This window comes from Artibeus jamaicensis, unplaced genomic scaffold, assembly GCF_021234435.1.
Source record: "Artibeus jamaicensis isolate MK-2021 breed Jamaican fruit bat unplaced genomic scaffold, CSHL_Jam_final contig_490, whole genome shotgun sequence".
In the NCBI taxonomy this organism is placed as follows: Eukaryota; Metazoa; Chordata; class Mammalia; order Chiroptera; family Phyllostomidae; genus Artibeus; species Artibeus jamaicensis.
Genome location: NW_026521861.1, coordinates 4,039,424 through 4,062,865, shown reverse-complemented (window position 1 = coordinate 4,062,865; position 23,442 = coordinate 4,039,424). Strand labels below are relative to the sequence as shown.

At 48.5% G+C, this 23,442-nt stretch overlaps 1 protein-coding gene across 1 annotated transcript in view; it reads right to left on the bottom strand.

The window, feature by feature from the left end:
- The window catches only part of SORCS3 (sortilin related VPS10 domain containing receptor 3), a 559,312-nt gene extending 536,934 nt beyond the window's left edge, over positions 1-22,378 (bottom strand). The window contains exon 1 of the mRNA XM_037159520.2: positions 21,548-22,378. Coding sequence (XP_037015415.2) covers positions 21,548-22,174 — 627 coding nt within the window. The 5' untranslated portion in view covers positions 22,175-22,378. The remainder of the gene's footprint in view (positions 1-21,547) is intronic.
- Between the last annotated feature and the right edge of the window lie 1,064 nt (positions 22,379-23,442).

The following is a 23,442-nucleotide window of genomic DNA, read 5'->3' as shown; positions in this document are numbered from 1 at the left end:
CATGCTGTCCTCTTGGCCAAGAATGTCCCTCACCCCCACCGTATCCTTACAACCCTTTCAACCATAAGATGTGGACCCAGATCAAATGGCCCTGATCCTCCTCTGTGGATGAATGAGACCTTCCAGGAAGGAACCCCTCCCTCCTCTACTCGGTCTAGCTCCTCCTCGACAGTGTGGCTCCTTTAGGGCAGGGACCACTCCTTACGCAGCATATCAAATACTGGCTGGGGCACACGCCCCCAGCATCTACAGTACACGTGTGCCAAGGTGAACGGTGGGAGAGAAGCCAAGGTCCTGGTGCTCAGCAAATCGTCACTGCCAGCTTCAACTCTTCCAAAATAAATGTTACTTCTTGAAAGTAAGTTTTGGTGACTTGACTGACTAATTTCATGGACCAGGGTCCCTTAATAAGATCGAGGAGGAGCAGTGGAGCAAACCACGCATCCTGCTGGAACTCTGATTCGCTCGTCTGTGAAGCCAGAGAAGGTGGAAGTGTGGGCTCCAGCACAGTTCTAACGCTCTAAGTCACTGAGGTGGTGCACGGCATTTTCACAGCCCAAGACAGGGGCCTCTCATCCTTCAACGATGATGCCTCAGGCCCTCGACTGCCCTCCTGGGTTGGTATTGTCTCCTGCAGTCCCCCTTTAAATACCCCTTCCTGTTGTTCATTCCTCACAGTGCGCTCCCGGCCAGGGATGAACGACAACTCCCCGTGAAGGGCAGACTGTAAAGACAAATGGAACTGCTGCCTTGTTGAGCTGCCCTTGTTAATGCCATGTCACTCAAAGAGAGTTTGCCCAGCTCCCAAACACCTGGGGACCTAACCTTGGCCAGGGCCCCCGGCACCAGCAAAGCCCCAAAGTTCCTCCACGTCTGCCTGAGCAGGTCTAATTCCATTACTGTGCAAACCCGGCTCGGGGTACCTGTGCATTCTGTCACTCTCCTTGTCCATGACAAATGCCTGGCATAAAAATTACCTCCAGAAATGTGTTAAGGCAGCAGCAAGCACATCCAAAGGCCCGGGGAAGGTCAGAAGGCTGGAGATTGGTGGACATGATCTTCATTACTGTGCATCAGAAAAACAGAAGGAGTAAGAGGAGTAAGGGGTGCCAGGGTGAAGCAGAAAACTACTGGTTCGCTCACCAGCAGCCTGCATGTGTCGGGAGTCTATCCAAGTTGCTCAGCAACCAGGAAAAGGCATTTCAGAGAGCAAGGGGCTAATTGGATAAATGAATTAATTAGACATTTCTGGAGTCAGTGCCACAAATGACAACAAGCTTGATTGGCCGGTTTCTTGCTGGCTAAAGTGTCTTCCTCCCCTACCTGAACTTTGGAGGGGGTGGGAATGTGGCAACAATGTGTCAGAATCTACCTTGGGAGAGGCAGGTGGGGGAGGGAATCTTGCCCTGGGAGAGAAGTTGAACTAAATGACACCCAAGGCCTCTTTCAACTCTCATACTTGATCAGTTTTGCCCTGCGGGGTGGAAAGGGCAAGAAAAGGAGTAAGTCCCCATTCTGGCAGCCTGAAGGGAACTTAATAACCTGCTTTCCCACAGCATCCCACGGGGGTTTCCCTTTGCTGTATTTAAAACAAGCAGGTTCCCACGAAAGCCAATAGCTAGACAGCAATGGTTAGGGCGTTTTGTGGGAAATCAGATGTTTGGTTGGTGGTTGCTTTTCCCCCTTGCTCTGCTTTGCTTCCTCCCCTTGGCTTCCTTTAATTGCAGCAGAACCCCAATGGCTGTTCTAATGACGGAGAAAGGGGGAAGCAGGCAGGAGGTGAGCGCGGGTGGGCAGGGAACAGCAGGGAAGGCAGAGGAGGGTGGCCAGCAGGGGTCAGAGCCTGCTCTCCGAGAGGGGCCAGGGCAGTGTGGGCCTCTGGTCTTGCTGCCTGTTGACAATGGGCTGGAGCCTCCAGGGAAGCCTCCGCCCCTCTCTGAGCCTTTGTTTTCCCTTCCTCCAGGGAGGGAGAATGGGTTTTGTAGCATTTTGAAAACGATTGATGCCATGGCTAATTACATCCCCATTTACTGCTCAATGACTACGGGCTGCCCACTGCTGACAAAAATAAACCAAGGCTGACAGCAGGACCTGCGGAGCCTCCATTATTCAGTCTCACTTCCTCCCGGTCGCTCCTGGTTCCCAAACACACCTTGTTGCTTCTCATCTCCAAGGTGTTATCCATCCTGCTCCTGCCTGGAAGTGAAGCTGTGTGACCGTCGCCTCTCTTCACACTGTTCCCTCACCCTTAAGTTAGGGGTCAAAATAACCCAAACTCACAAGTAGCTGTGGGGGAGAAATGGGAAGACATATATCAAGCACCCAAAACTGGCGCCTAGCACAAGGTAGGCCCTCAAAAAATGTTAGAGCCCATCCACAGAGGCTTCACTTTTGGTTCCAATGTTGGTTTGATATTTCCATCCACCTACATGTGCTCATGTTAGATTCCAAGTCCCCAGAAGACCAAGATCAAGTCTGAATTTGTTCATCTGGGCCCAAATCATAATAACTGCATAGTTTGGCATTATTCACTACTTTGAATGGCAATGATAATAATGCATATAGGAGACAACACACCTATGAGGTGGGTTTGTTTCAGATCTCAGCTACATAGAAAGAAGTCTCCCATAAATAAGAGGCTGAGACAAAATCACAAGTTTAAGACCACATAGATGTGGGTGGCCAGCTTGTCGATGATTTGGCATAACCATCCATGTTTTGAGAGAACAAGGTAGCAGGTGGGGAGGGAGGCATGTATCTCTGGGTGCTAGGAAGTATGATAATCTTTATAAATGAAGAGCATGGCCCTTGAAGAGGATGGAGATGCCCATTTCTCAACCCTGAATATCAAGCCTTCTCTTCATTCCCAACTGCATGAGCCCCTATAGTGGGAGGAACTACTAAGGGGAGGAAAATATTAGGATGGGATCGAAAGCAGAAGACAGGAATAAACTAGAAGGCCCCATGCTTGCTCAGGTACTGACCAAGAGAATGCAGCTGTGTGGCAACAAAGCAATGGGCAGTCACAGTTTTGTAGTGAGAGTTTCTGTTTGGGCAGTGAAAACAACTTCGGAAACAGAGAGTGGTGCTGGTTGGACGACAGTGTGGATGCAATCAATATCCCTTAAGAATGGTTCCAATGGAAATGGCATACAGAGTCAACAAAAAATCAATAAAACTTAAGGGGGGAAGAGAACAGTCCTCTCCTCCATTTCTCTTCTCCTTAACCAAAGAAAGACCCCTGTAGAAGCATTTCACAGGGCCTTTACCTTCATTCAGAGCCCTATTCTCTCACCCCACAGCAGTTTGTCCGTGACTCTGCTATGGGTCAGAGAGGAACATGCTTCTCTGACCTGGGAGGGCACTGGCCTCCCTCTCCCTGATCCAGCTCTGAAGGCGGGTAAGTTGGACAAATAGTACAGACTATGACTTCAGGACTGCCATCCCTAGAATACCTCTCCAAACCACCCCAATACGGTGGAAGATTTCCATTCACCAGTAGGAGGGCAAACTACAAAATGCATGTATCAAAAAAAGATGCAAAAGTTGACAACAGATTATTGAAAAAACATTCAACATCACTAATTATCAATGGAATGCACATCTAAACCATAATGAGATATCACCTTGCACCTGGTAGAATGGCTGTTCTCAAAAAGACAGAAGGTAACAAATGGCGGTGGGGATGTGGAGAAAGGGGACCCCTGTATGTTCCTGGGAATGTGAAGTGATATGGCCATTATGGAAAAGCAGTACGAAGGCTTCTCAGGTTTTTTAAAATAGAAGTACCAATGGATCCATCAATCACACTTCGGGGTACAAACCTAAAGGAAATAAAATCAGTATCTCCAAGAGGTCATCCATCTGCATTCCTATGGCTCAGTGCAGCGTTATTCACAACAGCCAAGATCTGGAATCCACCTAAGTGTCCATCAGCAGATGCATGGATAAAGAAAACGTGGTGTGTCGCACGTGAAATATTATTCAGCCTTAAAAAAGGAAGGCCGTCCTGTCATTTGCAACAATATAGATGCCCCTGAAGGACATTATGTGCAGTAAAATTAGGCAGGCACAGAAAGACAAATCCTGGAGGATGTCACATGCATGTGGAACCTCAAAGAGCTAAACTCAAAGAGTAGATTATCAGGGGCGGCAGGACGGTGGGGAGATGTCAGTCAAAGAGTCCAGTGTAATGGATGAGTAAGTTCTAGAGGTCGAAGGTACAGCGTGGTGGCTGTAGTTAGTAATACAGTGTGGCACACTTAAAGTTGGCTAAGAGAGTGGATCTAAAATGTTCTCGACACCAATAAAATGGTTACTATGCGTGACGATGGACACATTTATTAGCTGGACAATGTATCCATATATCAAAAAAATCACATAGAACGCCTTAAATATAACAGTTTCATTGATTATAATTTAATAAGGCTGGAAAATAAAATTCAAAATCCTCAGGAAAAGGAACTGAAGGAGCGAATGAATAATGTACAAACTTTTTTTCTCCAGAGCAGGAAGAGCAACAAAAGTAGAGGGTACTGGGCACAGGGAAGGGTAAGGGCCAGGCGGGGGAACTGGACACACTTCTCTGCACCCCTCTCTTTTCTTACTTTGCTTTCAGCACACATCGGCCCTGCCCCCATGCCTGAGAGAAGACACAGGCTCCGGGTGCTTTAGGTGTCCTTCTGTCCCTGGAAACTCCTTCTTCTTCCCAAGTGGTAACCTATGGGTGGCTCCTATTTACTTCCTGTAAATTCACAATGGGTCCCACCCAGTTCAGAAAAGAGTCAGGATGGATTTGTTTGCAGCAGGATAAATTCTCCAATTTAAAAAAAAGCAATAAAACCAATGTTTAAGAAGCCACTTTAGTAACTGAAATCAAGAAGCAAAGCCCCGTATGACACGGAGCCTTGCAGCACAGGATACAAGCCATTTCGTATGTCTCATCTTCAGAGTCACCTGCTATTCTTTGAAGACCATCATCCCCACCCTCCTGCTGTCTCCACCCCCTTCAGGGGGAAACAGAATGGGGATAGGCTGTCCCTGTCTGAGATCAAAGAGCAAGTGAGGGCCACCACAGGGCCACCTTCCCAAGGTGCAGGAGTTTCTTCAGAAAACCACCCAACCCGGGAGAAGGGAAATAACAGGGCAGGGAGACGCATCTACCCCCTCCCCTAAAGACACACATCCTCACAAAGGGACATAATGGCTCACAGGAGGTAGGCCCACTATGAGGCTAATCTTCAGGGCCCCTGATCACTTTATTATCATTTCCTACCCATTGTCAAGTATCTTCTGCCACAGGCAGGCGCCCTGCCAAGCATTTCAAGCTCACTGAACCCTGACAACAGATGCACAGAATAAGGATTATAACCCCTGTTTTATAAAGTAGAGAACTAGGTTTCAGAAGGGAACTTGCCCAAGGTCACACCGCTAGTCAGTGGGAGAGCTAAGATTCAAAGTGAGGGCTCTCTGACCCAGACACTGCTCTGTCACCCGAAGCACCTGTCACCCCGTAAGTCATCCAATGTATTCACTCTGCCCAAGGCTCCCTACTTGGAGAAAAAGCCCTAGACTGCATGGAACTAATGGAAAACTGAAGTGCATCAGGGTGTGGCCGAAGGAGCACTGGGCCAGGAATCAGGGAGATGGAGAGTGGCTGGGGGGGGGGGGGGGGGGGGGGGCAGGGGAGGTTGCTTTTGCTGTCTTAGTGAGTGTGGACACTCCACAACCTCTCCTGACCGCACCTTCCACACCTGGATAAGGACATGGTTAGATCACTGCATGTTCTTTCCAACTCTAAAATTATTTCTATTTTAAGAGAATCTTGGAGAGGACAATGTTTAACCAAAAGGAATGACTCTCGAATTGTGATGTTTCTGGCCAAAAAGAAACTGAGCAGAGAATGCTTTCTGCTGCCTCTTTCAATCACACCACAAGCCGGGGCAAATTCTATAATTTCATAGCAATGACACTGTCTTATGTGGGTCTGTAATATAGGGTTTACAATGCCCTTTCATATATATAACTTCATTATGATCCTTGCAACTATTACACAGATTCAAAAACTTGAGGCTCAAATGTTGACTGACTGGGGCCATTCCATAAAGCTGGTAGATGGTGACACGAAGGTTTGTCTTCCGATTTCAGTCTAGCCACAGCCCAAGCAAACACTCCTACATGTCCTTGTGCTTGGAGTAGAGTGCTATTGCAGAATGAGCCCATTCATATAGCAAGTAAGCTATCATCATCGTCATCATCATCATGCACACTGAACTCATCTGAGCACATAACAGACACAAAGTCATAGTTGTTGAAACCATTAATAAAGGAGGCTGGTACCATTTCAGTGCACACAGCCAAACACCAGCCAACTCCGTCGGCAGGTGAGATCGACCCTGCTCAGAGGCACACATAACACTCACATGACCTCCCTACTATTTTCTCTCCTCATCGCAGCTCCTGAAAAAGGCACCCTGATGAGTCCTTCTCTCCTAGACGTGGTTCTTGCAGCATACCCAGCCTGGTACTACACACAGGCTTGGCTGAAGCAGGGGATCATCAGGGAACAACAGTTTTTCACTGCTGCCTGCCTATATTCAGTCACAGGGTGTGACAATGGTGCTTCACACAATGTAATCAACTCTACCCACCCCTGCTCCAGTTCTTTAAAAATTCATATGTGCACAAGGAAGAAAGAAAACACAAAACAAAACCAGAAGGGGAGAAAGGCAAATCTTGAAATGAATTCAACTGCAGAAGCTTATGTTCCTGCAGGCAGAGTAGATATTAATAATTCAACAAAATATTACAATAATTACTATACTTTGCAAAATCACAACAGTGCATGTTAGCACAACTCCTACCAATCTTCTTGCCACTGCCATTAATAAATAAAACACAGTTCCCTATATTAAACTTGTTGTTTAAAAGCTAAATATTTTATCAGCACTAATATATTTTAAATAATCAGTCAAGACCGAGAAAACCCCTGGCCCCACACTTCTCCCCTCCTCCCCGGTAAGTGAAATCCCGTCTTCACAGCTAGAACAGTAATTGACTTTAATTCTAACAAGAACACACTGAGTGTTAGGGCTTGAAGGCTCCCATTGAGAGACCTGAGGACCACTCAGCTCGAACACTCTGCTGGAATCCAATGAGCCTGCTAGAAAGAGAGCGAGAAATAAAAAGTGGAAAATAAATTCTTCTAAACCATGAATCCAATCTACCTAATTCAGCTCTAGAAAAAAAGAAGCTACAAACTGTAAAGAGAAATGAGTGGCCAGAAACCACCAAAAGACACACCTAAGTACAGCCCTGAGCATGTATGAGGCTCATAACCTTGAAAGATAGGTGAGCCTCACTTCACACTGTAATTACAACCCCACAAATCTTCTACATCCAATCTATTGTTACGTTGGTTCTACCTGCTCTATCAATCAGCTTTTGCTGGAAAAAAATGCTGCAAAACAAAGCACTCAAATGCCAACCACTTATTTCCACAGCAGTCCTTTATTCTCATAAATGCACAGGGAATCTCAAGGTTGGCTGATAGAGCTGGGCTCCGTGGGGCAGTTCTGTTGCTCTCGGCCGGGCTGGGCTCGGCTGATCTAGGCTCACTATCTTCCCAGGAGCAGTAGGCTAGTCTGGGCATTTTTCTCATGGCCACTACAGAGGCTCACCACAGCAGGTAGCTACACAATGCTTCTTGCTAACTAAGCTTAGAACTGGCATCTCTTCTATTGGCCAAAGCAAGTCACAAGGCCAAATCCAAAGTTAAGAGGTGGAGAAGGATGCCCCTCCCACTGAGAAAGGGAACTGCGAAGGCCCAGTACAAAGGGAGTGATAGGGAGCAATGAGGAATTATGCAGAGGAGCCAACAACACAAATCAACTACACCTGCTGAATGTTTCCTCAGTTGGCTCATTCCCACCCAATCCCACTTCCACCACCCAAGCCACCATTGTCTTTATCTATTGCAATAGACTGGTCTCCAAGCATCCATCCTGTTCTTCCTCCAAACCACAGGGTGGTCAGAATGGTTTTTTAATGTCTGTTTAATTGTATTCCTCCGCTATGTTAATCCCTCCCGTGGCCTACCCCTTTGCTCTTAGGACAAAGAAGAAACTCCTTCCCCTGGGCTCATAAGGCCCTGCTTGGTCCTATCCACACCTGCCTGCCTAGATTCATCCCTCACCAGCCCCCAGCCTACAGACCATCTGCTCCAGCCGCCCTGTCCTTTCTGTCCCTTTTAGATACCTTGCCCCTCATGCCCCAGAAGCTGTGTGCCAGAACACTTTGCCCTCTCCTCTTCACCTTGGTGGCCCTAAGCATCTTGGAGGTCTGAGTTCATCTGCTTCTGCCTCTCTGCCTTCTGCGTGTTAAAAGTCCCCGGTGTAGTCTCTGATTGTGTCATGACCTCCCCTCGAGAGCCCTGCTCACCGTCGCAAACTCAGACCCCAGCAGCGCCCGGCATGCAGAGGGCACTCCACAAATATCTGCTGAATGCTGATGAAGTTTTAAAAGCTATTTTTAATTTTTAAAGTAAAAGGTAGCTAAAATTGCCTTTTCTATCCATTTTATATTGAAGGTATTTAGATAATGTGTCTACGGCAAACTGCTCTGTAGAGGGTTTGGTCTCCACGACATACTGTTGCTTTAGAATAAATCTGCTTGTGACACGTCAGGACCTTTTGAAGGGTTCTGTGTTACTGAGTTGAACAAAGCCACAGGTGTCGCAAGTTGGGCTGCTCCAACCCTTTTCCCACCCTCATCAGTCCGTGAGTGGGAGGGGAGACACCTATAATCCAAAAACAGCAGATGATACAAACCCAGCGAGTAATCTAAGCACTTCAAAGATCCAAGGGGAAAAAGATTTTGACCCTAACTTACTAAGTCCAGATGAACCATCAAGCCAATGTGAGAGCAAAATAAATGTTGGACGCGCCAAGAATGAGAAAAATAAAAAGTATCGCTGAAGCACTGGGTGATGATATGATCTGTCCACCATGCCAGGGATTCCTGTGAGAGTTCAAAGGAATCTGTCTACATTTATATGAGGACACAGGAATAAGCATTCTCGCGTACTTCCCCAAAGAATATTTGAGGATATACCATAGAAAAATGAACATCAGCCCCCAAGAAGAGAAAAGAAATCCAAGACACAGACACACTACCCCAGGAGTAGAACGAATAGATAGCGTATTTTGCCATGTTTAATGCGGTTTTTTGCCCAAATTTTTGAGGGAAAAATAAGAGTGTGCATTATATATGGGTATAATGATATCATACCACGGGTATAATAATGGGCATAATAATCTCACATACAATGTGCACAAAAACATGGGTGCGCACTATACTCAGCAAAGTAGAGTGTACCCAGATGACAACTGGGAAGCAGGTCTGCAAAGCCATCGGGACGAGTTAGAATGTCCAAAACAATACAATCACGAAGCTCGAACATCTTAGTACTGTGGTGGAAAACAGATGTTTCTTCTGTCTACAGGGAAGAGAAAAAAGTTACAAACTCAAAAGAAAAACACAAAAGGCTATACAAGAAAAGTAGCCCAAGCTGATGTGGCAGGATTCTGAGCAACTGTCAGAACACAAAATAATCTCTGCCGATCCTCAAAGATCGGCAAACTCCTCACCAAGCAACACGGGTTTAGTCATGAGAATTAAATCTATTTCCTGCCCTCTTATGGGGTTTTGTTGTAAACAATAAACACAACCATAATATTTAAGCATTATATTTGTTTTCATTCACTGTGGTCTTGATTACATTCAGTGTTATTTCCTAAGTATGCTCAAACTGGCACATGTTTTAAATTATCTCACATTGTTCTTGGCCATGTTTATCTAATATGTACCATAGTTCACCACATATAATGCTGAATACCACAGTTCACCAAGTTATAATGTATAACTTTTCTCCCCAAAATTTTTAGGGAAAATAAGGGTGTGCATTATACACAGGTGGTACCTGACGCACCTGGGATCTGCTCTTGTGCTTTGGACTTATGTGCTATGTAAAACTTCTCAGACCATAACATGCTCAAAAATAAAATTCCTTTATGATACGAAAAAACAAGTATCTAAATATAAATAAGTAAATGATTGAATGCGAAATTAAAATAAAAGTTTTTTTTTCCTGAAAGTTTGGGCCAAAAACATGGGTGTGCATTATATATGGGGGTGTGCAATACACAACAAAACATGGTATTTCCCACACAAGACAATAAGCTTTGTGGGTGTCGGCATGCATCATATGCTTTTTTCACATTCTGCATCACTAGCCATATTTAGATGCTCCCCAATAGTACATATTATTTGAAAGGAATAAGGCAGAGCAATCAATAGAGGTCAAGTCCTGAAACAAATGTTTTTCTTAAACATCAAAATTATACTGCCATCTGAGAATTTTACTATATCAGATGTGACCTGAAATAAATTGTACAGCATTCCGGGAATAAGAATCTCAAGGTTCTTAACACTGGGGATGCGTGCAACTGAAACTGTCTCATTTGTGCTGGGAGAAGGCAAAAAACGTGGATGTTGTACGTGGTCTCAAATCTGTTGTGGAAGGCCTCCCAGCTACTGAAGGATTAAAGGATAGGGAAGGTGAACTGACGCCATGAGTTCATGTGACCCCTGTTCATACCACTTTAAAAAGCATTCTTCTCAAAATGCTTCCAACAGTATCTCATTATTTAACTGTGACATAAAGGGAGCAAACAGGATTGTCCCCATTTTATACCTAAGGAAATGATCGACCTAATATCACATCTAATTTATGGTGAAATGGGCCTGCATCAATTTATGCAACTCTTTTATTTTGTAGATAAAAATAACCTGAATCCCAGAAAATTCAAATAAACTAGCATTGTATACTAAGCAAAAAAGAAAAAAAAGGAGGAATGAATGAATGAACACATGCTTGGGATAAGGCCAAATGTATGAATGCTTGAGAGAAGCATTTTACATTTTTTATCATCAATTGAGAACCTCTCCTTACTAATGCACCCACTTAAAAAAGTCTCTAATTCATAGACATATAAGCTATCATATCTAAAAGGGTCTTTATTCATCCACACCTAAGAAAGGGTGACTTGCTGAAGATAATTATGTAAATCAAGAACCCAAGCCTAGAGGTCCCAGCTCTCATGCCCATATTCTTTACAATCTGTCCTGATGACCCTCACTGATGGTATCTTAGAAAGAAAGATACCAACCGTAAGCTCAGCTGCTCCCTGCTGAAACCCTGACCAAGTTGAAGAAAAACAGGAATCGCCCTCCAGCCCCAGTCAGGAGATCCCATCCCAGCAGGCGGAGGGATGCTGCATGTATTGTGAAGCTCAAGCACATGCCCTCGGGTGAGCTGGGGCTCCTTAGCCCTGAGACATAACAGTGGATGGCTAATTGAAAGGTGTGTGTCCTCTTCTCAAAGCCTCAACACCATGTTTCTGCCACTCACTGTGACCCTGGACTGGGTTCCTCTCTTCTGGAAGATGCCACTGTAAAGGGGGATCCTCTCAGAACTAGAGTCAGCGACTTCATCTCCATCCCCAATATGTACCATGGTATGGCTCTAAGGGTATTTTTTTAAGTATGAGGGAAATTCATAACTTGGTGTGATGGTTAATTTTGTGTCAACTTGACTAGGCCATATGATGCCCAAATGTATGATCCAACACTACTCCAGGTGTGTCTGTGAGGCTATTTCTGGATGAGATTAATATTTGAATCAGTAGACTGAGTAATGCAGTTCACCCAGTGTGAATGGACCATGTTCAATCCACTGAAAGCCTGGATAGAACAAAAAGGTTGAGTAAGAAATAATTATTTCTTTCTCAATGACTGTCTTCAAGCTGGAACATCGGTTTTCTCCTGCTTTAGACTCAGACTCACAGGAGAACTACATATAACATCAGCAAAACTGGGTTTTCAGCTTGCCTGGTAAAGATTATGGACTTCTAGCTTCCACACAGTGTAAGCTAATTCCTTACAGTAAATCTCTTTATATATACAGATATATTTATACATATACACATACACATATAAGAAGGTAATCACTATGAAGGATATCGTATAAAATACATGGAGAGAAAAACATACCCTGAAAGAATGACTTGAATTCAAGTAGTTTATTTGGGAGGTGATCCCAAGTAATGCTGACAGGGGACCAGGAAGGTGAGAGGGGAATGACAGGGCGTCCAGTAAGGCAAGAAAGTTACGTTGGCAGGCACCTGGGGCTTAATCCCCCTGGAGACTGTGGGAGACAGTGTAGGAAGCCAGCCTCAGAGCTGTCCCATCCCAAAGGGCTAGGACGCTGGGGCATTTATCCAGCTCCCACTAGTCATTGATAGGTGGCTTCTCCCTGCTTCTTGGTGGGAATTAATCTCTGACAATTCCAGCCTGTGCCTTACATTATCAAAGCAAGTTCCAGTGGGCAAACTGGCCCTGGTACAGGTGGTCAGAAGTCAGGCCAACATGCATAGAAAAGGCTAAGGCCAAGGAGATATGGGCAGCGTACCATTCTATCTGCTACAGATGCCTAGACATTCAACCTGCCCCATCTCCTGCCTGGGCAGATAATGAGAACTAACGTTCTTAACCAATGAAATAGCCTACTCTGCTATTGTCTGAATTGTCTGTAACACTCACAACAACCCTACAAGCTTGGTATTTTCCCCATTTTACAGCCCGTGAAACTAAGGCTTAGAGACCTATTCAAAGTCACTGCTGCTTGGGGACCTTCTCATAACAGAAAAGACATTTCCCAGTTTTGAGAAACCTTCCAGTGGAAAGTTTGCCTTCAAGCCTGAGTGACACTGAAAGAAACCCAGTGACATGAATGACTCTTTCACCTCTAAAGGTACCCCCGTCACCCTGGAAAACAAGCTTCCTTGCATCTCCTTTCATGGCCTTAAAACTCTTACTGTAGACAAGCTCTCCCACTACGTTTAACCACATTTGAATATGGCAGCTTGAGCTGCTTTCCCAGTCCTGAAAAAAAAATGTTCACCTCCGTAATTGCTCTCCATCTCCCACTGAGAACAGATTTTAAAAAGAAATAGTTCACTTCTCATGCATCAGCGTAATCTTTAACCTGATTCTAGCCATCTGGAAAAGAAACTGCCTACCTCACCATAGGTGCCAAAAAGACTGAGAACACTGATTCAAGCATGTGGGACCTGAGAACCAGGGCCAGACAACTGTGATGTCCCAGGGGTGCAGACCTTAGGTCTGGAGGCAGCCAGAGGAGGCCAGACCCTTTTTCGACCCCAAGACATTCCTTCTTCATTCAGGCAGTTTTAAGTATTTAAGAAAGTATTTATGTCACTCAACTCAACAAGCTGCTATGGACTGACCACCATGCACAAGGAAGTGAGAGGCACAATGGCACAAAAGGCGGAAGGGATGGGAGAACCAAGCCTGGCTGAATTTATATCCATAGTCTTAGTTGAGTCGTTCATGGGTTGAATGGATTGCAGAATATTGGAACAAAGCATCCATTTCCCATTTTCTGCAGGAAGAGGCTAAATGATTTCAGACACTTCCAGCCTGTGTCTTGCATGAATAATCTATTGGCCACAAAGCAGTTGCCAATCAATTATTCATTTATGGGCCATCAAACAACCCCTCGCACGATGCACCTGCAGGCCACCGCTGCTCTTCTCTACTGTGGGACAATTCCTCCTGGGGTATTCTTCTAGTATTTCATCCTATTAATTTCCACTTCTCTCCTGGGACAACACTCCTTCAAGTGTCTGTGTTGGAATCTCAGACTCCGTTTTTGGTGCGTAGGGTGCAGGCACAAAGAGAATTCACGCCTGCAACTCAATGGGTGTCAATCACTACAAAATACCAATGTTTTGGGCCAGTATGGTAATTCTAGAAAAGAGGCCGCAAGTACTCTGCAAGATAGTTCTAGCCACAGATATCCTCATTTCGCATCAGGCACAAAGCAAAGCTAGGAGATCAAGAGGAGAAGCAAACCTGGACCAGTAGGCCCATCTCATGACCTGGACATAGATGAGCCTTGGGCACTATGGGCTCTGTTTGCCGACCAGCCCAGCAGCTCACGTGGCTCCCACTTTCTTCAGAAAGTCTTCCATGAGTCACTGTGGGGGGTAATCACAGATCCCAGGCCAAGTGAAGCTACTCTTCATCTTTCTGATTACCTTTCTCAACCCTTCACTCCATGAAACCCTGGAAAAGGTGTTCAAATTATCAGTTGTGAATTAGTGTGATCTTTAACCTGCTTCAAACCACCCGATTTTAACCATTTCTACTACAAATTCTGAGTATGGGTTTCTAGGAACCCTTCACTCCCTGTCTCATCCGCAGTGTATCTCAGTGCCACACAGAAGACAGATACCACAACGGCTGAGGCCATGGGCTCCGGCAGGTGGTTGAAATGAGCATCTCACTGAGAACTGGCTTCTAGCCAAGGCTTTACCAGTTCTAGCCAAGGCTTTACCTTCAGCTCACTGGAAAACTTTCGGCAAGCCCCTTCTCCCTCTGCTTCAAGATTTCCATCTGAACAGGAAGAGGAAAGCCCCTTTCAGTATCAAAATAACAACTAAACTGCCTGTAAGTAACTGAAGGACTTACCACAACAAGCCAAGTACTTCTTTTAAGCAGAGTTCTATGCGCATTTTATTTAATCCTGACAACAGCCCAAGGGGAGAGGTACTGTAATAATCAGGACCCCCTTTTTATAGATGAAAAACTAGCCAAGAAGGGTGACGACTTACTTGACATCACACAACTGTTAAGAGATGGAGGCAGCGATCACACCCGGGCAGCTGGCTCCAGAACCCATGCTCCTGTTCACTGTATGACCTTGAGATCACACTCATGATGGGAAATCCTCCACAAGCATGAATTCATAAAAAGTCATACCGTCACGCCTGGCTAAAGAATCCTAAATCCGCAACCTACCAGGATTCTCGATCACCCTACAACAGCTCTATTTCCAGCTATTCCCCTCAACTAGGTTCTCTTCCAGTGTATCTAAGTAACAAGTCCTACCTAGCATTGGGCACAGTTGACTGACCAAGGGCCCTGAATGCTTGCCCCCAACCCTGTGCCCTGGGTCCCTACCATCTTGAGGAGTTAGTAGCAGAGAGCTATTTGTGTGATCCTGAAGTTCTTAGATGCCATTACTTTTTTTTTTAATTTACTATAGTACATTTATTAGTGCACTATAAAGAACAGCATTTCCATAAATAATTGAACCCAAACTACACTGATCAAAATAAATGAGCAAAATGTTCCTGATGATGCAACCAGGCTTGCTTCTCTCACTAATGCCAATAATGAGGTGACTCACAAGAGACCCCATTAACAATGATTAGGAAGATAGAGATTGTCTAACATTAATGAGCTTGGTATTCATCGTCTGCAGCCACGGCAGTGGGTGGGCCAGGGTGGGTGGGCAGGACGGCCATAGCACACAGCATGGAAATAGGAAGAAGAATAGATTTCTGAGCCGCTCTGGCCAGCCTCGTGTATACTCATCCTAATCCTCAGTCTATCCTACCTATCAAATGGGCAGCACTCTATCTCACCCGACAGAAAATGCACAAACACTCTTGTCAGGAAAATCGTCAGTAAACCAGAGGAGAAAGGAGCAAACCAGGAGCGAGCAGAGGACAGCCACGCACAGAGGAAGGACAGTAAGGGTCTGAGCTGTAGGGTGCTGTGTTTCTGTCTAAGCTTCATATCTCTTATCTCAGTGCTGAGTGATGTGATGGAGACAATTTTCAAGTGCATGTATACCCTTGACATTCTGTGAGTCCAAGATGCCTGTAGTGTCTCTCACGGTGACCCTCTCTCCTCTGAGCTCATAGCCTGAAATGACCACCTGCCAATTAGCCACATATCATCCCATGGCATCAGTCTTCTTACTTTGTGTTATTTAACTTTACAGAAGAGTAATCTCATATCCAAACCATATGGGAAGGACCTCGAGGCCAACACTGTCTTATGTTCGTTTGTCCTCGCCCTCCCAGCCCCAGGGCCCAGAACACTGCCACATACAGAGGAATCACTTACCAAAGGGTTGAATACCTCAAGTGAGTCCATCCAATCTCTAGAGTATATAAGGAAGAAGCCAGGATTGCTGACTAGTCCCTATTCCTATCTTACCAAGTGGAGTAGAGATGCTTGTAAACCTTATGTTGAAATTCATATATGAAATGATAAGCCAGGTGTATAAACTCAATGCTATTAAGAGAGAGCAGTAGACTGCCTAACCCCACAGGTAAGGCAGTCTGTGAATTCTATAAGCACTTAGGAAAGGGGGAAATAAACACTTCTAAGGAAGGTTCCTTACAGGTGCTTGTGCTGTGTTTGGATCTTGAACTGAGCTGTGAATAATGGGTGCATCTCAATAGAAGGTGACCTCAATAGCTAAGGCTTCCAGTCAAGAGGGGGCTTGGAACAATGAAGGCGCTGCCTTAGCTACAGTGAAGGAGTCAACCAGGGAACAGTCAAATACAAAATTGGAGAAATAGATTCAGAACCTATGCAGTGAGGGGCCTTGAATGCCAGGCTAAGGGTCTTTTGGATTTGAATCTAAAAGGCTAAAGGTACTTAAGCTAGAATGTGAACATACTATCTGAAATACTCCTGGTGATAGCAGCTGTCAAGTTATGAACAAGTGAGAAGTAAATCGTCAACATCTCCAAAGATGAGGATCTCTGATTTCTTTGTAACCTCTGCTACAGGAGCCTTGGGACTGTCACTCCTTGACCCACATGGTCAAACAGGACACAGTACCTACTCCAAGTAAGACAGAGCTCTCTCATCTCTACTCAATGCCAACAAAGTCAGCCACCCACCAATACCAAAGGGGTGAGTATTGTCAGCCAAATTACATCCATTCCACAGTGCCAATTCTGATGCCTCAAAGTGGCCCACCAGGCACCAGGCACCAGGCAAAGGAGGCAAGAGCATACTGTGTTTTCCACCTCCCTTACAAGCTCCCTTTTCCCCCAAATTTGTGGAAAAATCACCCTTTGATACATTCCCCTGTGAGGGACGTGTCTCAAGCCAGCCAAGAGCCAAAGGAAGCAGGCGATCAACAGGTGAGCCAAAGCACCGGGCCTAGCTGGCCTTTACCCAGGCCTTTACCCAGGTACACCTAGCCTTAGTTAAAGCCTGGGCCTTTGGACACATCTTCCCATCTCAACCTGTTTATGCTGCACCTCTCTGCACCTTCTGGGATGATTCAGGACCCACACATCATCCAGTTCCTAAATCTCCACCCCTCATCGCATAACCGATTTACACAGCCAGAAGGAAAAGCACTTCTCCCTTCTGCCCTCTGAGCCTTCTTGCCCCTGGAGCTGCAACCCCTCACTTCCCCTTAAACCCAGCACAGTTGGAGAAGCCACTTCCTGCCTTTCCTTCCTTGTCAACTCCAAAGCAAGCTCCAGCCACTGCACTTCTGCAGTCATTCAATCAGGCCTTCCGATTACGGAGTTTGCAACTTCTGCTCACTTTGGAAACCACTGCAGGATCTGAGAAGCAAATAACACTCTGTAAGCCAGACATCAGAGGAAGCACAGAGCAGACAAGTAGCCTGTGTCTGCCCCCTCCTCCTCTTCCTCCCTCAGGACAACAGTGACCAGCAGCAATCAGTGCTCTCTGCCTTTCCCAGCGACATCTCAACTGAGACGGTTCCCCCATAATATTAATTAAAAACAGATTCTTTTTGGCAAATGGCTTCTGTGGCAGGCTTCTTTATGAGGCCTCCGAGAAGGCAAAATGCATTAAGATATTGTGACTTTGGGGACTGTGAGCAGACACGGTAAAGGCTGGACAATGCAGCCAAAAGCTATTTGAAAAATCTGTTTGGGAGCCACAATTAGATGCTCAAGTGAGTGAAATACAATTAATCTGATCAAATCTGCCACTATTTTGCACATTAGGAGTAAATATTTTAGAACACAATTCAGCTGAATTAGTTAAGGGTATGCAATCCCGCCTGGCAGAATCGTGTGTCCCCACCTCCTAGCACACCCAGGGAGGGGTCATCGGATAGGGACCTGGGATTGTCAACATCTCCCATTTCTCTTCGCCAAGGTGCAGCGTTGGGCACAGTAACTGAAAACTATCTGGCAAGCCGTTCCAACCAGACACACTGCAGGGGCAGCAGCCTGCAGATTGCTGCCTCCGGGGTGAGCTGCTGGAAAGTGGTGAGGATCCACCCAAGGAGAGGCAGCACTGTCACCTCAATACCAGGAATGGGGGTCCCCACCAAGGGTTGCTCCAGGGAGGAGGAGGCCTTCACAGCTCTCCACAGCCACCTGCCAACTCACTGACCAAGAGGGAGCCTCTTCCCTCCTTCCGTAGGAGAATGGCAGAATGATGTTTGCTGTTCCCCTGTAAACCACGAGAACAGGGCTCCCTCCGGGTGTTTGTGAAACATTCCCTAACCCATTAATCACCAGGATCCCAGCTGGAGACAGCTGGAGAGAATAAATGGCAAATTACTCAGGCTCCAAGTCCAAGTCCACTCACCTCTCCCCCCCGGAACACGTGGCAGGGTAAGAACGGTCAACAAGGGACAGTGACTCCATTCCTCCTGATGCCTTCCGTCTCAAGCCTGGTGGGCAATCGCCCCCACAAGCCATTCCACCCCACTCCTGGGCCCAAAGTGAATACATGTTCCAAGCCCGGGACAAGGATATCCTTCCGCCCATTGAGCCCCTGGGCACATGCTGGACCCATGCGGTGGGGTGGAGGTCTTGGCCTGGCCTGTTCACTTCTACATGCCTGGCTGCTGCAGACTGGCAGAGTGGAGTTCAACTTCCAGCTCTCCAGGGGACTGAAAACTCCCCCGAAGGGAACTCACATGGACTAATGAGGTCCACCAAAGGCATTTGGGAGGACAGCATGTAAATTAACCTGGTGGCCTTCCCAGAGTAGGACGGATTTAACACTTTTGAAGTCAGACGAGAAGATGGAATTCTCTTTTCATGTCAAAAGAGCCTGATGCTAGGGCCCAAGTTTTCTGTCCTGGGCCCTCCCTCTCCACTTCGAAACCAGTGATGAAGGGGCCTTGTGGAGGTTCATCATCCCCACCACGCCTCGCCTGGATTTTATTTAGAGCACCTCCTTTTACTGCCCTCAGGACAGGGAAAGAGGAGAAAGAAACCAACCAGGTAACGTAACAGAAACTTGTTTCCCCATTACTCTAGCAGGGGTTCTTTCCCTAAAGCCTCTCAAAGACAGGGCCATGTTACCATGTTTCCCCATCTTCCCTCACAGCAGCCCAGACCTGGTACCCAACAAAGCCTTTCTCACTGATACTGTGTGCAAAGCGTGGTCAAAAGAGACAGGCCCAGCCCAGGAGCAAAAGACACAGTCCTCTAGACCAGAGAAAGAAGACAACATGGGGTCCCTGAACCCATCTATGCTACCTTGTCCTTTGCTCGGACCATAAGACAGGCCAGCAGCACAACCAGTGTCCCCCCTGGGGGACTGTCTGTGGGCTGTCCAGCTCTCATCACTGTCACTAAGGATGCCAAGGCCAACTGGTCCACGTCCCAGACCCTTCTGTTCTTCTCTTCATTGGAGAGTCATTTCCCCAGAGAGCGCTGGGCAGGACTTGCCATCTCACTTCCTCAGCTGCACAGCCGCACAGACAATGGGCAGAGAAGGCTGTGCTCATTTAACTCCTATTTACAAAGACCACTCTCTAAAGTTCCCTCTTCTGGGCCCTTGTCAACACACACACACACACACACACACACACACACACACACACACACGGTCCTTGAAATAGAAATGGAAGTGTAAGGAAACTCTCCAGGCAGTGTGAGTTTATACTGTTTAAATGTGTCCGTCAGTAATAAAGTTACAGATACTAAGGATACCACCTCCTCCTCCTAGGACATATGTACTTCAACACATCCCCCTCATCCAGTGAGAACACAGAAAGGAACACATACACCCCTGGGAACTAAGTCTTCAATCTCCCATCCTTGCAAAGGGACACGTTGCCCATCCCCCACATCCAGAGCTGCCCACTCCAAAGTTATAGGGGTCTTCACTGGAGGCAAATGAAGCAGCCACCACCCAGTCCTGCCCGCCCAGCAGCCAGGCTGGGCTCCCCGCGCTGTGTCGTTAAGAACCCGGGAGTCTATGCTCAGAATTGCCGATGTGCTGCGCTGTGGAGCTCCTAGCTTTCCTGTTCCTCGCTTCTCACCCCCCAGCCCGTGACAGCCCCAGCCAGGCCCCGTTAAAACAAGGCGAAGACTTCCCAGCGAAATCTTTAATGCCGGTCATGAAGAGATACACAAAGGGAAGAGGGCGGTGCTTTCCCATCAAACGAGCTCCCCAGGCTGCCTGTGCAGACATCCATCATCCTCCTGCCCAGCGCTGAGTTGCCATCTATCCCGAGAGCCAGAGAAAAGGATTTTTGTGAGACTGGCTCAAGTGGGGGCAGCGGAAGTGAGTGGAGTAGGGTAAATCGCGGGAGCCCGCCCCCTCCTCCCAGAAAGCCCGTTCCCCCGATACTCCTAGGCAAGGCTGCACGGCACAGGGTGCGGGGAGGTGGGTGAGGAGAGACCCCTCCCTGCGCGCTCGGTTCTGCTGGGGCTGCAGCGGACGGAGCTCAGAGCCACTGGCGTGGACTCAAGGGCGCCACCTCTCGATACAGCCGCGTCTGGGGGAACCTGGCGGTAGAGAAAGGAGTAGCGGAGAGGTGTGTGCTGAAAGCGCCCAACTCCACTCGCGAAGCTGATCGTAGTGCAGGACGAAGCAGCCCAGGCGAGTTTTTCTGTTCAGAGGCTTGTGTGTGCTTGTGCATGCTTGGGCAAGGCGTGCGGAATGGATGCTGAATTTCACTTCACACTTTAAACTTTTGGGCGGCCTCTCCCAGAGCATTCCAGGGCAGCTGCCCAGGTTTGGAGGGTGAAACCAGTGTCACGGGAGGCCAGACTTGGGTAGGCTCGGCCCTGCTCACCGCCAGAGCGGGGAGAAAGTGAGCCGGAAACCGCGGGCCGGGACCCCAGGGCAGCAGGAGCAGGGCGTCCTGCGTTCCCTTCCTTCTGATTGGAGGGGAGAAGGGGGAAGGACGCCCGGCTGTGGCGGGGATACATGTCAGACTGCCCAGCCTCTCCCAGCGGCTTCCTCCCCAAATCAGCGTTCTCACCCACGAATTGAATCGCCCAACAGGAAAACTCACGCTCCAAGCCGAGCACCACAGAAAGTGACCACAGATCCCTTCTCTGCTCAACTTTAAGCCCCTTCTTCCTCTTCTCCTTTCATGGCAGCCGCAATCCTGGGGTCTCCAATAAACACACACACACACACACACACACACACACACACACACGCCATCTTCCAACAAACTCCACTAACCTGTTGGGGGCGTGGGGGACGTTGGATGAACCTGTTGTCTCTAAAAGTCATGGCGCCCCTCCCCCACCCCACCAAGACCCTCCAGTAACTGTCCCTCGCTCCTGCCCCCATTCTCCCTTGCTGTGGGGAGTTGGTGGGCTCCGCCACCGCCGCCCGGGCGGGTACTCACGCTGCTGTTGTGTCCCGACCAGTGCACCATGGCTTGGTTGTGGGCCGAGTCCCCAGTCAGAGCAAACGAGGTGCTGGTCAGCCTGAGCTCTTCGGCCGCCGCACCCCCAACCCGCGGTGCCTTCACCTCTTCCCGGAGACCCTTGGCCAGATGACGGCTTCCTTTGGAACCATCGGATAAGGCAGTGGCCCGGGTGTCCTCGCGTTCCAGGGCACTGGGGGGCTGTGCTCGGCGACTCCTCCTCGAGCTGCCAGGTTTGCCAGTAGCTGGTATGTCCTGTCCCCACCATGCACCTGCCGGGGACAGCCCCCCGGCTTCTCCCTGCTTCTTTCTGCCACTGACGCCGCCTGGATGGAGCAGCGGCTCTCGTCCTGGATGGTGCCCCAGTGCGGCGCCTCTCCGCGCTGTTGCCAGCTTCTCCGGCCACTGGCTTTCCACTGCCCGCGGCAAGAGAGGGAGTAGCACGGGGGGCCGTGAAGCCAGACCAGCCGGGCGCCCAGGACCGCTTGTCGCACCCCAAGTGATCTCTGCACCGGCCAGGACCCACGTCGACAAAAGCAGGAGCCCAGTCCGGGCAAGGGGCGCCCCGGGCCAGCCTGTGGGGCGCTCCGTGCGCGCCACCTCCATCCCGCTGCGGCTGCCGAGGCTGGGGCTGCCGAGTGTGTGAAGCCTGCCGAGGTGCTGGTCCGGCGCGGGGGTGTGCGTGTGCAGGCGAGCAAGCCAGCGAGTGTGTGTCGGGGGAATGGGGAGGGGGCCGCCTGGAAGAAGGTGGCTGAGGCTGGCGCGCCTCCTGGGTCCTCTCCACTCTTCCCTCCTCGCTCTCCCTCTTGTTTCTCGCTCTCTTGTCCAGAGGATTCCAAACCCAGGGAAAAAAATAATAAATGCCCCTTCGGTGCTTTTTTCCCCTTAAAATAAGATCCCCCAAAATCTTCCCCACCGAGCTCCAACAGAAATTTTGTAAAAAAAAAAAAAAAAAAAAAAAAGGAGTGTTCAAAGGTAAAGAGAAAATCCTCTTTTAAAATATGAAAACCAAGCCAGATCCAGGAGAAGGGGCTGGACCCTCATCCAGAGTCTCCCCGAAATCCAGCCTCCAGCCTGCTCCCGGTGATGAGTTAGGAGACGCTTCTCGCAGCTTTTAGGGGGTTACTCTTCCGGCCCGTTGGGGTGGGGCGGGGGTGGGGGAGATGGCACGCAGGGAGGACAGAGGGGGTCTCACGGGAGGAGGAGGAGTGAAGTGTTTTCAGCGCCAACTGTTCCGGTTCGGGAGCCAAGGGGGAACCCAGCCAGAGCCTGCGCGTAGGGAGACAGCACACAGAAGCTGAGCGCGGGATGGACCAGGGACTCCACTCCGGCTCCTCGGCCCGCCCCTGCTGCTGCTCAGTGCACCCCCCCCACACACACACCAGCCTGCACCCCCGCCTGGGCGGGGGCTCGTAGAGCGCTCCTGTGCGCCTGCGTGCGCTGAGGCGGGCAGGCTACGGAGGGCGAGGCGAGGAGGGAGTCCCGGGGTGGGGGGACCCGGCTGAGCCAGAGCTGTCTGGGTGTGCGGAGGTCCTCGGCTCCCTGCGCGTGTATTTACACGCGCGTATGTATATGTGTTTGAGTGAGCGAAGGAGATGTGCTCGGGCTGGGGCTTTGGGCAGGTGGGCTGTGCTTGCGTTTTTATGCCTGTGAGTTGTCAGAAAGGCGGGACTGAGAGCGAGGCAGACGGCTCAGGACACCCCTCCTCTCCCAGCACCCCTGCACCCACAGCCCTCCACCACGCACAGGTGTAACCTGGTTGTTCCTTAAGCCTACAGAAGGTGCGGGGGAGAGGGCTGGAAGGGAGCAGCAGTGGTATCGGGTTTGCATTCTCCCGGGACCCCCGTGGTAACCGGAGACCGCATCACCTGGAG